This window comes from Nerophis ophidion, linkage group LG20 (genome assembly GCF_033978795.1).
Source record: "Nerophis ophidion isolate RoL-2023_Sa linkage group LG20, RoL_Noph_v1.0, whole genome shotgun sequence".
Lineage (NCBI taxonomy): Eukaryota > Metazoa > Chordata > Actinopteri > Syngnathiformes > Syngnathidae > Nerophis > Nerophis ophidion.
In genome coordinates, this window is record NC_084630.1 from 16,692,647 (window position 1) to 16,710,430 (window position 17,784).

Here is a 17,784-nt window from a genome sequence, read left to right on the forward strand (position 1 = left end):
TGCCCTCCCGGTAACAGTTCGAGATGCCACCTCAGTAGAAGCATTTAAGTCTCACCTTAAAACTCATTTGTATACTCTAGCCTTTTAAATAGACTCCCTTTTTAGACCAGTTGATCTGCCGTTTCTTTTCTTTTTCTTCTATGTCCCACTCTCCCTTGTGGAGGGGTCCGGTCCGATCCGGTGGCCATGTACTGCTTGCCTGTGTATCGGCTGGGGACATCTCTGCGCTGCTGATCCGCCTCCGCTTGGGATGGTTTCCTACTGGCTCCGCTGTGAACGGGACTCTCGCTGCTGTGTTGGATCCGCTTTGGACTGGACTCTCGCGACTGTGTTGGATCCATTGTGGATTGAACTTTCACAGTATCATGTTAGACCCGCTCGACATCCATTGCTTTCCTCCTCTCCAGGGTTCTCATAGTCATCATTGTCACCGACGTCCCACTGGGTCATTTTTGTCACCGATGTCCCACTGGGTGTGAGTTTTCCTTGCCCATATGTGGGCCTACCGAGGATGTCGTGGTGGTTTGTGCAGCCCTTTGAGACACTAGTGATTTAGGGCTATATAAGTAATCATTGATTGATTGATATATATATATAAAAATTAGGGGTGTGCATCTCTATCTTAAATGACGATCCGATATGAATCTTGATACATAGGTTGCGATACAATACACTAGCAATGCTTTATAAAACATTGCGATTCGATGCAATATGATTCGATACAGATGTAAGCTTTGCATGGTGAAAAGACAATTACATGTGTTTTTTTTAGTGTCAGAACGATGTGTTTATTTGTTTTAAATAGACACATAAAAAACAGGTGGGTCCTGTATTATTGCTAACGATGGATTCTGATGCGTCGTCTATGTTGCTGCTCCTCGATTTTAGCGCTGCTTTCGATACCGTCGATCCATCCATCCATTTTCTACCGCTTATTCCCTTTCGGGGTCGCGGGGGGCACTGGCGCCTATCTCAGCTACAATCGGGCGGAAGGCGGGGTACACCCTGGACAAGTCGCCGCCTCATCGCAGGGCTGGGTTCAAATCCAGGCTCGGGATCTTTCTGTGTGGATACCGTCGATCATAATATTTTAATTAGAACGTATCAAAACACGAATTGGTATGTCAGACTTAGCCCTGTCTTGGTTTAACTCTTATCTTACTGATAGGATGCAGTGTGTCTCCCATAACAATCTGACCTCGGACTACGTTAAGGTAACGTGTGGAGTTCCCCAGGGTTCGGTCCTTGGCCCTGCACTCTTCAGCATCTACATGCTGCCGCTAGGTGACATCATACGCAAATACGGTATTAGCTTTCACTGTTATGCTGATGACACCCAGCTCTACATGCCCCTAAAGCTGACCAACACGCCGGATTGTAGTCAGCTGGAGGCGTGTCTTAATGAAATTAAACAATGGATGTCCGCTAACTTTTTGCAACTCAACGCCAAAAAAACGGAAATGCTGATTATCGGTCCTGCTAGACACCGAACTCTATTTAATAATACAACTCTAACATTTGACAACCAAACAATTAAACAAGGCGAGACGGTAAAGAATCTGGGTATTATCTTCGACCCAACTCTCTCCTTTGAGGCACACATTAAAAGCGTTACTAAAACGGCCTTCTTTCATCTCCGTAATATCGCTAAAATTCGCTCCATTCTGTCCACTAAAGACGCTGAGATCATTATCCATGCGTTTGTTACGTCTCGTCTCGATTACTGTAACTCATTATTTTCGGGTCTCCCCATGTCTAGCATTAAAAGATTACAGTTGGTACAAAATGCGGCTGCTAGACTTTTGACAAGAACAAGAAAGTTTGATCACATTACGCCTGTACTGGCTCACCTGCACTGGCTTCCTGTGCACTTAAGATGTGACTTTAAGGTTTTACTACTTACGTATAAAATACTACACGGTCTAGCTCCATCCTATCTTGCCGATTGTATTGTACCATATGTCCCGGCAAGAAATCTGCGTTCAAAGGACTCCGGCTTATTAGTGATTCCCAAAGCCCAAAAAAAGTCTGCGGGCTATAGAGCGTTTTCCGTTCGGGCTCCAGTACTCTGGAATACCCTCCCGGTAACAGTTCGCGATGCCACCTCAGTAGAAGCATTTAAGTCTCACCTTAAAACTCATTTGTATACTCTAGCCTTTAAATAGACTCCCTTTTTAGACCAGTTGATCTGCCGTTTCTTTTCTTTTTCTTCTATGTCCCAAACTCCCTTGTGGAGGGGGTCCGGTCCTATCCGGTGGCCATGTACTGCTCGCCTGTGTATCGGCTGGGGACATCTCTGCGCTGCTGATCCGCCTCCGCTTGGGATGGTTTCCTGCTGGCTCCGCTGTGAACGGGACTCTCGCTGCTGTGTTGGATCCGCTTTGGACTGGACTCTCGCAACTGTGTTGGATCCATTGTGGATTGCACTTTCACTGTATCATGTTAGACCCGCTCGACATCCATTGCTTTCCTCCTCTCTAAGGTTCTCATAGTCATCATTGTCACCGACGTCCCACTGGGTCATTATTGTCACCGATGTCCCACTGGGTGTGAGTTTTCCTTTCCTTGCCCTTATGTGGGCCTACCGAGGATGTCGTGGTGGTCTGTGCAGCCCTTTGAGACACTAGTGATTTAGGGCTATATAAGTAAACATTGATTGATTGATTGATATTATTGGCACATAATAGAACCATCAACTTCAATGTATTGAAATCCATTAACTTAAAGAAAAGAATCTGTCAGTTAAAAAGTGCAAATTATGATTAGTATCAAATATCAAATTTGATCAAAAGACTGAAAGGCTGAGATATTCATGAACGAACCTAACCTATTGACTAGCTTAATAATTTGAATGATAGGTTTGTTTTTATTTTAAGCATGACAGTGATGAAACATTTACATCTCAGCCAAGGCAGAAACAGCGGCAGCTTTGCACAGAGTGGGTGTGGGTCTCCTCTCTGCTCTGATGACAATGGAATGGACTTCATTGTCATAGCATTTAATAGTACACTGGAATGTGTTTTCATTACAAGCTGTCTAAGAACAGACATTCAGTTGACAGCGGACCGCCTGAGGGGAAATGCTCACAGCAGCCCCACGTGTACGTTGAGAACGTTAAAGTGCTACGCGCTTTCTGACTCCAAACATCCCAACAAAATGCAAGATATACCGCTTGTTGCTTTTGAGAAAGAACGTCACTAAGAGGAGTTGAAAAGATTCTAGATTTAGTGAGAAAGTCGCCAAGTTGACAACACTGCGCTGGAGTGTGTGTGTGAAAAAAAAGACACCAAGACCCGATTTACTTCGCCACTGATTGGTTTACATTGCATGGTGCCCTCCGTGGTTGGCTAGATTTAGGTACAAAAACGTGTTGATTGTTCTGTTGTAGTGTTATGCTTAGCTCCAGGGTTTTTGTTCTGTTGTACCAATATTTTGGTACCGGTTCAAACATTTTTTCGGTACTTGTCTAAATAAAGGGGACCACAAAAAATTGCATTATTGGCTTTATTTTAACAAAAAATCTTACAGTACATTAAACATATGTTTCTTATTGCAAGTTTGTCCTTCAATAAAAATAGTGAACATTCAAGACAACTTTTCTTTTATTAGCAAGTAAGCAAACAAAGGCTCCTATTTTAGCTGCTGACGAATGCAGTAACATATTGTGTCATTTATCATTCTATTATTTTGTCAAAATTATTAAGGACAATTGTTAGAATATGAATTATTACTTGTTCATTTGCTGTTAATATCAGCCCACTTCCTCTTTTAACATGTTCTATCAACACTTCTGTTAAAATTGTAATAATCACTTCTTCTGTTGTTTGATACTTTACATTAGTTTTGGATGATACCACAAATTTGGTATCTATCCGATACCAAGTAGTTACAGGATCATATATTGGTCATATTCAAAGTCCTCATGTGTCCAGGGATGTATTTCCTGAGTTTATAAACATAATATAAATTAAAAAAAACGATTGATGTTGTGATGCCAAAAAAATAAACAAGCGGTAGAAAACAGATGGATGGATCATGATCATGACAATCCATGTGTTGTTATTTATGCGTGAAACTATTTTTTAAACATGGAAGTGTAGCTTCTCTGAATGCAAGTGTTCCTAAAGCAGGAATTTAAATTCTGTATTCATACAAAATATGGCAAGACACCAAATCACATTAGCCATTTTTGAAAAATCATTTATAAATATATATATTTAATGAGCATCTTGATAAGCCACACCTGTGAGTTGGGATGGATTATCAGATTCAGACAGATTTGAGAACAATATCTGAGAGGAAAAGGTATTTATGGTATGTAGTAAAAGTTTAAAATCTTCAAGTCAACTTGTGAAAAATGGGAGAAAAAAACAAAAGTGAAGCTTTTATAGTTTTGTTCAGTATATGTATATATATATATATATATATATATATATATATATATATATATATATATATGTGTGTATATGTGTGTGTGTATGTGTATGAATGTATATATATGTGTATATGTATGTGTATATATGTATGTATGTATGTGTATATATGAGTATATATGTATGTATGTATGTACATATACATGTATGTATGTACACATATATATATACATATATACACTTTTGTATATATATATATATGAGTATATATATATATATATATATGAGTATATATGTACTTATATGTATATTAGGGCTATCAATGTTAACGCGTTAACTCATGTGATTTATAAAAAAAAACATTGCGTAATCATAAATGGATCAATATTAATCACACCACTTATTATGACCGCATGCAAACCCGGAAGTGGGCTCCTTTTGTTGTGCAAAGATAAGTGGTGAGATGCGGACAATTTCAGTTCAGAACAAACTTTGATGGAACTTTTAAGATAAAACTGAGGTAATTTTTTTGCATTGCAGCTACAATCTTACTATTTTTTGGCTTTAAAAATTTTTAAAATAGCATATTAAAGCAAGGCGCATACACGGTTTCTGTGGGGCATTAAAAAGCCTTGAATTATTTAGCAAAAATTAAGACCCTATGTGTTATTAAAAAGCATTGAATTCGATGTTCAGAGACACTAAACATGTTTATACCAACGTAGGACTGCGCTGATAGCATTAAGTCAGTCAATTGAACGGTAAATTAATACAAAGTTAACCTTGCCGTCTTTGATAAATTTCTTTCTTTTGGCTGTGGCTTTCAAACTGCATAGAAAAAGGTTTTGTAAGGTTTGAAAAGCTTGAAAAGGGCTGCCTCCACACGGCAAATTTAATGGTTCTGGGGGCCCAAACTTTGCCATTCTTTGGTAAATGTAGGTTTGAAATCCTGTGACATGATGTTATGTTCATGACATGAGGAAGCTGAGCTAGTGACTCCCCCAGCTGTCTCCACTTCAACGCGCATGAGCTGACTCAGCTAACATTAGGGGTTCGGGTGCCGCACGTCTGTGACCTACGGTGGCCTAGAACGGACATCAAAGGCACATCTCACAAGAGGCAAAACTCTATTCTCTGACATTCCCATAGTAAATGAATTGGAGTTCCTTCAAATGTAAGACACTTTATACATACCATGCTGTACGGATTTTAAACCATTGAGAAGGTGTAAAATACAATCTATGAGTTGATAAATGAATGGACTTAGCTTATTTCTCTAATACATCTAAAGGATGAAAATATAATTCTATGATGTGTCTTTTCTTTTTGAAAGGCAGAGCAAATGTAGATATAAATACTGCACTACGTAAAGTTGTTGATGGGTGTGTTTACTATCTGTACCTTGTATGTTATTACTCTGAGTGTGTGTTACAATCCGCTACTCGGATCTTTACATCTTCTTGTTTATTGTTCCTTTTCTGTATCACATTTTGTAGTTCGACCTCCTTAGTTCTTGTTTAGTCGGTCACCATGGTTGTTTATTAGTTTCACCTGCTACTCTCGGTTCCCGCACACCTGTATTTGTAATCACCTTCCTTATTTAAGCTCGCCCCTTTTGTTAGTTCTGCCTGGGTTCCTAATTTGCCTATGTGCAACAGTGACTACTGCTCTATTCGTATTTACTCGCTAGCTTTCATGCTACACTCTTTCCTTTTTCTTAGCTCTCATGCTAATTGTGTTGTTTTACCTTTTTGTGCCTACGTGCCAACTTTAGTTTATCTGTTTGTCTTCCTAGCTTTCCACGCTAGCGCTTTTTGTTATGCTTAGCTCCAGGGTTTTTGTTCCTTAGCTCCTTTTGTTACTTAAATAAATAATTTAAATCTTACCTTTTCTGTGTTCATGCCGACGCATCCACGGTGGAACAAATCCGGCAACAACATGCCACACAGCCGTTACAGTGTGTCTGTTATTACATTACACATATACTTTTACCATGTACTGTATATGAAACATTGATGTTTTGGAGAGCACTTTATAGGCCAAGTAGAGTGAATACCATTACCTCTATTGTTAGCTGACTTTTGCTAGCATTTAATTATTAGAATGCATAAAAAAAGAAAAACCTATGTTTTTTTTTTGTCGCAAACTGACAGTTACACACACAGCTGTGATAAAAGATGGGACCGTGCTGCAAATACATTTGGCATGAAAAGCTCCACAAAAAACAATGATTAACTCAAAACAAGGAAAATGGAGTATCTGTTTTTGCGCCTGAACTCTTTAACGGAAGACATTGTCTTGGTAGAGCACGCCCACTAATACATGCAATTTTATAATTTGCACATGCTGTTTAGCGCGGGATTTTTGGATCTTAGTAGATCAGGTCCAATGTGTTCCCCCGTTGATGTCCACAACCGTCTTATGTCGACAGCTGTCTATGTGGACGCTCATCAAGTATATTATTACTAAAAAGTGCCTTTTTATGTTAACATTAACTTACATGCTCGACCGTTGTAGTCGACATAAAAAGTTACAATTATTTCTTAGAAAAATTATCCGTTTATGTCGACATGACCACTCACATTGTATTACTACTTTACAACTAGTTACACACTACTCGTTGAAGTATGCATACACTGATTTCCTGATCAGTCAAAAAAAAAAAAAAAACAATCACCGTAGGATTAAGAATGAAAGAAGTTGATAGCACGTAATGCTCTTCATCCTGTTGAAAGAAGCAACACCAATGGAAAAGTGAGAGAACTAAACCTGCTTGTCTATTAGCAGGAAACCACTGCTGACTTTTGCTGCCGTGATGATTTGACATTGGAAGAAGTTCTTCTGAGCTGAAACTGCCATGTTAAAAGCCAAAGAGGAAAAAAAAGAGAAATCAGACCATAGTCAGGTGACCCATTTACCACGTAAAATATTGATTGAAATTACTTTATAGAGAGAGGAGTCTTCAGTCAAGCAGAAATAACCTTTATCCTATAAATAATAACTAGTCTATATTTATCCACACCAACCTTTTACGCTTTCATTTTCACTTCTTATTGTGCACTCACCACTTTTATGTCACTGGGCGGAACGAAGACCGTCTGTGACAAGTCACCGAGGATTATTGTTTAGAAACAGCGTGGACAAAATCATAAATAACACCAGAATGCTTACGGAAATTTCAACATTGATGGCACTAAACGAAATAACAGAGGAAAATATCAATGCAATAGCTCATAAACACTGTGCAGCCAAAGTGTTTATGAACCTAACAATTAATCATAACATCTAACTGAACAAATTAAACGGGTTATACTTGTATAGCGCTTTGACACTATTTCCACATTCATCCATTCACACACTTTCACACACTGATGGCGGGAGCTGCCATGCAAGGCCTGAACCACGAACCATCAGGAGCAAGGGTGAAGTGTCTTCAAGGACACAACGGAAGTGACTAGGTTAGTAGAAGGTGGGGATTGGACCAGGAACCCCCAGGTTGCTGGCACGGCCATTCTCCCAACCGCGCCACGCCGTCCCCAAATTAGAAATTCATGACATCAGATAGTTGGTCTTGAACTTTTTTACTTTTTATTCATAGCTGTATGTAGAAGTGTCTGGTTGTATCAGCTCTGTTGCTTTAATGTCTTTCATGTATTTTGTATTCCTTAATGTTTGAAGTTTCCCTCTTACATGTGTGTACTTTGGCTATGAGGGTTTTTTCCCCCTCAGCCTCAGTCTGGACCCCCTGTCCAGGAGCACAGGCTTAGACCGATTTTTTTTATTTCAATTTTATTTATTTATTTATTTTTTAACCCATTCTCCCCCCACACACAGACACACACACACACACACACACACACACACACACTTGGTACCTGTATCTCACCTTTTTTGTAAAGGGCGCCGGAAGTTGGAAGACACGTCAGGGATCCTGTTCTGTCTCCCTGTAATGTTTGTCTGATCTTGAATGGGATAGTGCTGAAAATTTTAATTTTCCTGAAGGAATAAACAAAGTACTATCTATCTATCTATCTATCTATCTATCTATCTATCTATCTATCTATCTATCTATCTATCTATCTATCTATCTATCTATCTATCTATCTATCTGGGTATGAAGCTACTTAACCAACAGGAAGCAATATGTGAAGCTACATATCCTATAAATAATAACTAGTCTATATTACTAGTCATATATCTTGCGGTTACCAACATTTTTCAATCACAATATAAACAACTTTCGTAAAGTAACAAAGGACTTAAAGTTATTACTATTTGCAGACAATATGACAGGAGAGAATACACCGAAGCTAATACAAATAACAGAAGGAAGAATAATTCAACAGATATTTTGAAAAGAACACACTACCCTTAAATCTCAGTAAAACTAAGTTAATGCTTTACGCAGTGGTATGCCGTCAGGGCTAGCAAGGCTTTCTCTGCTGGCCTAATATGAGTTATGATCATTCATTAATAAAAGTTAATTTTATTTTTAATTGACTTTCCATAAATATATAAACGTATTCATTATAATTTCTTCATGTCATATTAGGATCCAGTGTTGCTTTTTTAAGTTAGAGCTTTTATTCATATAGAATTCAGCTAGCTAGTTGCCTCCGCAGTAGGAATTCTGCCTGAGGCCTTCTGAACCAACATTTGGGGCGGCTGTGCAGTTTAATGAACCGAGGACATTCAGTTAACAGACAGTTGCGATAGCCGATCAGATATAATTTTCCTGATGGAACTCTCCTGAATGAATCAAAGTACTATCCATCCATCTATCTATCCATCTATCGACAGTGGGGCAAAAAATATTTAGTCAGCTACCGATTGTGCAAGTTCTCCCACTTAAAATAATGACAGAGATCTGTAATTTTCAGCATAGGTACACTTCAACTGTCAGAGACAGAATGTGAAAAAAAAAATCCAGGAATTCACATTGTAGGAATTTTAAAGAATTTATTTGTAAATTATGGATGAAAATAAGTATTTGGTCACTTCAAACAAGGAAGATCTCTGGCTCTCACAGACCTGGAACATCTTCTTTAAGAAGTTATTCTGTCCTCCACTCGTTACCTGTATTAATGGAACCTGTTTGAACTCGTTATCTGTATAAAAGACACCTGTCCACAGCTTCAAACAGTCAGACTCCAAACTCCACTATGGCCAAGACCAAAGAGCTGTCGAAGGACACCAGGAAAATAATTGTAGACCTGCACCAGACTGGAAAGAGTGAATCTACAATAGGCAAGCAGTTTGGTGTGAAAAAATCAACTGTGGGAGCAATTATCAGAAAATGGAAGACATACAAGACCACTGATAATCTCCCTCGATCTGGGGCTCCACGCAAGATCTCATTCCGTGGCGTCAATATGATCATGAGAACGGTGAGCAAAAATCCCAGAACCACACGGGGGGACCTGGTGAATGACCTGCAGAGAGCTGGGACCAAAGTAAGAAAGGTTACCATCAGTAACACACTTCGCCGACAGGGAATCAAATCCTGCAGTGCCAGACGTGTCCACCTGCTTAAGCCAGTGCATGTCCAGGCCCGTCTGAAGTTTGCCAGAGAACACATGGATGATACAGCAGAGGATTGGGAGAATGTAATGTGGTCAGATGAAACCAAAATAGAACTTTTTGGTACAAACTCAACTCGTCGTGTTTGGAGGAAGAATAATACTGAGTTGCATTCCGAGAACACCATACCTACTGTGAAGCATGGGGGTGGAAACATCATGCTTTGGGGCTGTTTTTCTGCTAAGGGGACGGGACGACTGATCCGTGTTAAGAAAAGAATGAATGGGGAAATGTATCGTGAGATTTTGAGCCAAAACCTCCTTCCATCGGTGAGAGCTTTGAAGATGAAACGTGGCTGGGTCTTCCAGCATGACAATGATCCCAAACACACCGCCCGGGGAACGAAGGAGTGGCTCCGTAAGAAGCATTTGAAAGTCCTGGAGTGGCCTAGCCAGTCTCCAGACCTCAACCCCATAGAAAATCTGTGGAGGCAGTTGAAACTCTGTGTTGCTCGGCGACAGCCACAAAACATCACTGCTCTTGAGAATAACTGCATAGAGGAATGAGCCAAAATACCAGCAACTGTGTGTGCAAACCTGGTAAAGACCTATAGTAATCGTTTGACCTCTGTTATTGCCAACAAAGGTTATATTACAAAGTATTGAGTTGAATTTTTGTTATTGACCAAATACTCTTTTTCCACCATGATTTACTAATAAAAAATTTTTAATTCCTTCAATGTGAATTCCTGGATATTTTTTTTCACATTCTGTCTCTCACAGTTGAAGTGTACCTATGATGAAAATTACAGACCTCTGTTATCATTTTAAGTGGGAGAACTTGCAAAATCGGTGGGTGACTAAATACTTTTTTGCCCCACTGTATCTATCTATCTATCTATCTATCTATCTATCTATCTATCTATCTATCTATCTATCTATCTATCTATCTATCTATCTATCTATCTATCTATCTATCTATCTATCTATCCATCTATCCATCTATCTATCACAAGTTGACAGTAGCCTTACGTTGAACGTGACTGTGATTGGATACTGACTTGTCAGTATCCAACTATCCAATCACAAGTTGTGATTTACAAGAGCAGAAAGTGGCATACCCAGCCGGTAGAGAAATCAGCAGTTCTCACATTGTTTTAACCAACAAAGAAACAGAGCAAAACATTGATTAAGTGGCAGATATGGAATGATATCAAGAATGATATCATCAAAAAAACTAGATCTTGTAAAACGAGGTCCGCTGACCGGAAACTAGTTAAAGCTGTCCTAGCGGTGAAATGGTTTGCCTGCCACTTTCACTCGAATCAACCTACTACGAGCGGTACCAATGGCTTGTGAGTTCAAATATATTTTTTCACATTCAATATGTTTTTTACAAATATTTTAGTTTTGACAGTACCACGTCCAATGTGGGTTTATTGATTTTTAAATGCGCCGAAAAATTGCCCGTTTTGTAGACGAGTGACAAATTGAAGTGATTCAATGCGCAGCAGTGCGCAAGTGTGTTTCTGTATAATATTTTTCAAACCGTGGTCATGTAGCGAAATTAATTATGGTATTTTAAGAGGTATTTATTGAAGTCTAACTAAGTAAGACATCGCTGAAAGCCTAGGTGGGAATGCACGGCCCGCCACTGGCTTTACGATATTAGCAAAAGAGAATGTCATATACAAAAAGACAGAGTAGACTTTGACAGGGTAAAATAGATAATATTTATAGCTATTATAGTATACAATATATTGAAATGACCTGGAAGTCTCATCTTAAAAAAATTTAACATATGTTGGCAAGAAATGCTCCAATAAATAATGAACCAAAATATTTTCTGGACCAAAACTCACTCCATATACTGCTTTATGAGCTATGTTGCCAACTAACTAACAAACAAACAAACCACAACAATTACGTTACTGCCTGTCAGAAGTAAAACTACCTCACTTACCCTGATTTTGTTTTGAGAAGTATTATTCATTTGAGATATTAAAACAATAATCGCAACAAAAATTGTATGCTTTGTAGAGGTGACGTATTCATTGTCACAAATATTCAGAGGTGGGTAGTAACGCGCTACATTTACTCCGTTACATCTACTTGAGTAACTTTTGGGATAAATTGTACTTCTAAGAGTAGTTTTTATGCAACATACTTTTACTTTTACTTGAGTATATTTATAGAGGAGAAACGCTACTTTTACTCCGCTCCATTTATCTGTAATTAGGTTGCTACTCGCTACTTTTTTTTTATCGATCTGTTAACGCACACTTTGTTTGTTTTGATTTTGTCAGACACACATTCAAAGTAGGAACTACTCATGCTTGCATTTCACCAATCACATGCAGTCACTGGTGACGTTGGACCAATCAAAGAGAGCCAGGTGGTAACGTGACCGTCACACGTAGAACCCGACATGTTGAAAAACTTATTGGGGTGTTACCATTTAGTGGTCAACTGTACGGAATATATACTGTACTGTGCAATCTATTAATAAAAGTTTCAATCAATCAACCAATCAATTAAAAGTGTAAAGGAAAAAAGACACTTTTTATTTCAACCGTACTTCCCGTCAAAAGCCTAAAGACTGATTGCACAGTTCCTGTCTTCACAATAAAAGTGCCGCTCCATCGCGCCTGCGCTAACAAAATAAGAGTCTCCGAAAGCCAGCGCAAACAAACTAGCAAGCTACGGAGTTTGCCGCCAATGTATTTCTTGTAAAGTGTATAAAAACGAATATGGAAGCTAGGGCGGTTTCGCTCGGTTGGTAGAGTGGCCGTGCCAGCAACTTGAGGGTTGCAGGTTCGATTCCCGCTTCTGCCAACCTAGTCACTGCCGTTGTGTCCTTGGGCAAGACACTTTACCCTCCTGCTCCCAGTGCCACCCACACTGGTTTGAATGTAACTTAGATATTGGGTTTCACTATGTAAAGTGCTTTGAGTCACTAGAGAAAAAGCGCTATATAAATATAATTCACTTCACAAATAAGATGCCAAAAACCAACGACTTTCATGATGTATTAGACAGGAAGGAGGAACTTTTTTTCTCCTCCATTTGAAAACCGGGACGTTATCAGCACTATACTGTCTGATTCCAATCAATGCAAGTCATCAGAATCAGGTAATACACCAACTTATATTCTTGTCTTCATTAAAGATACGAATTTATATGTTAAACATGCATGTGTAAAAACACCTTTAACATGTGAACAAAAACGGCAAAATAAATAAATATAATCTATATACTGTGTATATATATGCATGTATATATACATATATATATATATATATATATATATATATATATATATATATATATATATATATATATTTATGATATGTGTGTATGTATATGTATATATGAGGTAGATCCCCTCGACTTGGTCATTTATTAAGTTATTGATAAACGTTGAAAAACCTATTGGGGTGTTACCATTTAGTGGTCAATTGTACGGAATATGTACTGTACTGCAATCTACTAATACAAGTTTCAATCAATCAATCAATGAATGCCTACTGAGCCCATGGTGCTGTTAAATTATTGTGGCTCAATTTGCCTTAATTTTTTTTTATTTTAATGTATTGTTATTTAACATATTATTGTTTTAGTTGCTTAAGAGATATTCTTAAGGCATAGCTCGGTTGGTAGAGCGGCCGTGCCAGTAACTTGAGGGTTGCAGGTTCGACTCCCGCTTCCGCCATCCTAGTCACTGCCGTTGTGTCCTTGGGCAAGACACTTTACCCACCTGCTCCCAGTGCCACCCACACTGGTTTAAATGTAACTTAGATATTGGGTTTCACTATGTGAAGCGCTTTGAGTCACTAGAGAAAAGCGCTATATAAATATATATAATTCATTCCTGGCTCTGAATTTGCTCATTGCTATTTTTATGTTTTTGTGCATTATTTGTTGCCGTAATCATTAAACGAACAGGTTACTCGTCAGTTACTCAGTACTTGAGTAGTTTTTTCACAACATACTTTTTACTTTTACTCAAGTAAATATTTGGGTGACTACTCCTTACTTTTAATTGAGTAATACATCTCTAAAGTAACAGTACTCTTACTTGAGTACAATTTCTGGCTACTCTACCCACCTCTGCAAATATTATTATTATAATTACAATTATTGAACTAAAAACTTGTAAATACTGAAATCAAACAAACTGTGTTCTTTGACCATGTTGATCATTTATGTACTTTTGGATGAATATTATTTACCATGTTGTGTTTTTCTGCCCACAGGTATGGAGATTTCTAGGATGATTTTGAATTTGCTCTCCTGGGCGAGTTGGTGTAAGTCTGCTGCTAGTTGGCCTGTGTGTATTGTCAAGGTAGAAACCATGACACACTGTGTATTTATATCTCTATTTATATTAGGGATGTACGATTAATATTGGACCAATGATTATTGAACTGGTATGAATAATTACGGTGCCACAAGTCCGATAACATAAAAACATAGCTCAGATCGTCGTTAAGTCGCTTTCTGACAGTCGCTTCAGGATGCGCCATTTTGTGGGCGATCTTATTTACGTGGCTCACCTTCGACAGCGTCTTCTCCCCGTCATCTTTGTTGTAGCGGTGTCGCGTGCAAGGACGGGAGTGGAAGAAGTGTGAAAAGATAGAGCTAACTGTTTTAATGACATTCAGACTTTACTTAAATCAATAATGGGGCACTCACTGGTGGCTCACCAGTGCAATAACACTGGAAATGTGAAAAACCGTCGGACCGGAACTCTCGAATAACTAAAGTTTTGTGGGTGAATTATTTTAACCCGCTACAGCGGTAGTTTTTTGCGCTTCCATAGCGAGCTATAAGTTACAACTTAATGCTACTTTATATTAAAAATGGCAACAGCAGAGGGCTAATGTCCCATAACAAGAAGATAGTGAAAAAGAAAAAGCTTATCCACTATGGTATTGGCAGGGACTACAGTGGCAGAGTTGCACAAATTTTCAGGACTTATGCAGATTTCAAATACACATCAGCAGGTACCAGAAGGTAAGAAACATTGGTTTTGCATAATATTGTGAAACAAAACGCCAGATAATGTCTTACCTTATACACACATTATAATAATACTTGTATGTTTAAGCACAGTACAATCCATCAATCAGTGTGGCTTCATAGCTTTGGGAACTTGTTGGAGTGCAGCGAACATGATTCTTACTTTTTTTGTTTAAAACTAAGCATTATTGTGGCCAACTTAGTGTTATTTGTCTTATAACGACATATTGCTGCTTGCTGAGAAAAGTGATGTTTATAAAAATTCAACTGTTGTATTCTCAGTTCAACTCCTTCTATTTGTATTTACCAGCTTGAAATCATGTTATTTAATAAAAGTTCTGTATTAGCATGACTGTCTGCTCCAAAAGAAAACGCTGAAATCATAACCATATGTTGATATATGTCACATGTTCACAACAAAAGACTTATTGCTGAGTCATGTATTGTTTCAAGTTTAACTATTGATTTGTCTAACGGCTAAGAGTCATTTATTTTACAGGAAAAACATTAATAAAGCTTTTATGATGCTAAAAGATCAGCTCAATGTTTGAAGGCGATTTGCAAACAGTAAGAATAAATATGGAATGGAATAGAACACTTTGTCATCAAACATGAGCGCATGACAAAATTACAGATGGCAACTTTGTTCGTAGCTGTGTTTCCGTTACCTGCGCAAAACTTAAACAGTAAGAAATTTGGTATTTCCAAAAACATCTCAAATAATGCTGAAACATTTTTGCCCTCTTATGATGTGGTTTTTGAGACGTTTCGATATTGAAGTGTTTTGCGAAAGCATGATATAAACACTTTTTTTTCCTATTTAGAGGTCACATAAACACCGAACTGTCCTGGGTTCGATCCCCGAGCTCGGGGTCTTTCTGTGTGGAGTTTGCATTTTTTCCCCGTGACTGCATGGGTTGCGTCCCGGTACTCCAGCTTCCTCCCACCTCCAAAGACATGCACCTGGGGATCGGTTGATGGGCAACACTAAATTGGCCCTAATGTGTGAATGTGAGTGTGAACATTGTATGTCTATCTGTGTTGGCCCTGCGATGAGGTGGCAACTTGTTAAGGGTGTACCCCGCCTTCCGCCACAGTGCAGCTGGCATAGGCCCCAGCACCCCCATGACCCCGAGAATGACTACTGTGATTTTTACTGTCCCAATTCTGTGTTTTTAATCACCTTTCTTGTCTGCTTCTATTATTTGTCTTCTCCACTGTATGTATTTAACAGGGTCAATTATGTCATGTAAACATAATGTATTTTATACTGTTGTAAGGGGTTGTGCGGTATACTACAGCAGTGGTCTTCAAATGGGGGTACGCGTACCCCTGGGGGTACTTGAAGGTATGCCAAGGGGTACGTGAGATTTTTAAAAAATTATTCTAAAAATAGCAACATTTCAAAAATCCTTTATAAATATATTTATTGAATACTATTTCAACAAAATATGAATGTAAGTTCATAAACTGTGAAAAGAAATGCAGCAAAGCAATATTGATTTTTGTGGACATGTTCCATAAATATTGATGTCAAAGATTTCTTTTTTTGTCAAAAAATGTTCAGAATTAAGTTCATGAATCCAGATGGATCTCTATTACAATCCCCAAAGAGGGCACTTTAAGTTGATGATTACTTTGTGTAGAAATATTTATTTATAATTGAATCACTTGTTTATTTTTCAACAAGTATTTAGGTATTTTTTCCAAATAATTCAAGGAAGACCACTACAAATGAGCAATACTTTGCACTGTTATACAATTTAATAAATCAGAAACTGATGACATAGTGCTGTATTTTACTTCTTTATCTCTTTTTTTCAACCAAAATTACTTTACTCTGATTAGGGGGTACTTGAATTAAAAAATGTTCACAGGGGGTACATCACTGAAAAAAGGTTGAGAACCACTTTACTACATTATAGTACCGCGATACTAATGAATTGTATTCGGTACTATACCACCTCTGAAAAGTACCCCCCCCCCCCCCCTCCCCCTTTTGCCCCCATCGTCGGCACATCATGACATTGCTGATTTTACAAGTAGAGGAGCATTTTCGGCAGTGCAAAATCACGGAGTGTTTACAAACAGGCACAGTGTGTAGACAGAAAACAGAGTACGGGTGCATTTTGGCTTAAAAACTAAAGACACCCTCAGGAAGAGGTGCTTTAAGACATGGCTAGCTAGCTAGCGGCTAATGTCCATCCGCCGTCGTCCGTGCTTTAGCTACAAATAAAGTATCAATCAATCAATCGATCGATCGATTGATCAAAAGTTTATTTATATAGCCCTAAACCACAAGTGATTACATTACATTACATTTTAACAGAAGTGGAGACAGAACATGTTAAAAGACAAAGTAAGCGAATTATAACAGTATATTAACAAGTACATTAATAATTAATTTTATACCACTTGTTCTTAATAATTTTGACAACATAATAACATTGGAAAATGACACAATATGTTACTGCATATGTCAGCAAACTAAAGTAGGAGCCTTTGTTTGCTTACTTACTACTAAAAGACAAGTTCTATGTTGTTGACTTGTATGTTAATTTTTTTTATTTAAGGACAAACTTGCATTAAGAAGCATATGTTTAATGTACTGTAAGATATTTTGTTAAAATAAAGCCAATAATGCCGTTTTTTCTGGTCCCCTGAGTAGTATCAAAATGAGTTTATATTTTAATGGGAACAGCATTAATGTTGTGTTATTGTTATAATTACACAAGACGTGTAAGTGAAATTTAAATACCTGAAGGTTGTTTGATGTTTTGTCAATATGTGGAACCATTTTCTCATTGTGTCCCTCCTAACTGCAATGATTGTTGTGACACCTGCCACTTTCTATGTGTTGCACACACCTT

The 17,784-nt window shown here is 38.1% G+C and overlaps 1 protein-coding gene across 2 annotated transcripts in view; it reads left to right on the forward strand.

Annotated features, from left to right (window-relative positions):
• LOC133538809 (neuronal acetylcholine receptor subunit beta-2-like) overlaps positions 1-17,784 on the forward strand; it is a 67,691-nt gene that overhangs the window by 48,933 nt on the left and 974 nt on the right. For both annotated transcript variants that reach the window (XM_061880615.1, XM_061880614.1), the window contains one exon: positions 14,149-17,784. This exon is cut by the window's right edge and continues 974 nt beyond it. In XM_061880615.1, the coding sequence (XP_061736599.1) occupies positions 14,149-14,164 (16 nt within the window). In that variant the 3' untranslated portion in view covers positions 14,165-17,784. The remainder of the gene's footprint in view (positions 1-14,148) is intronic.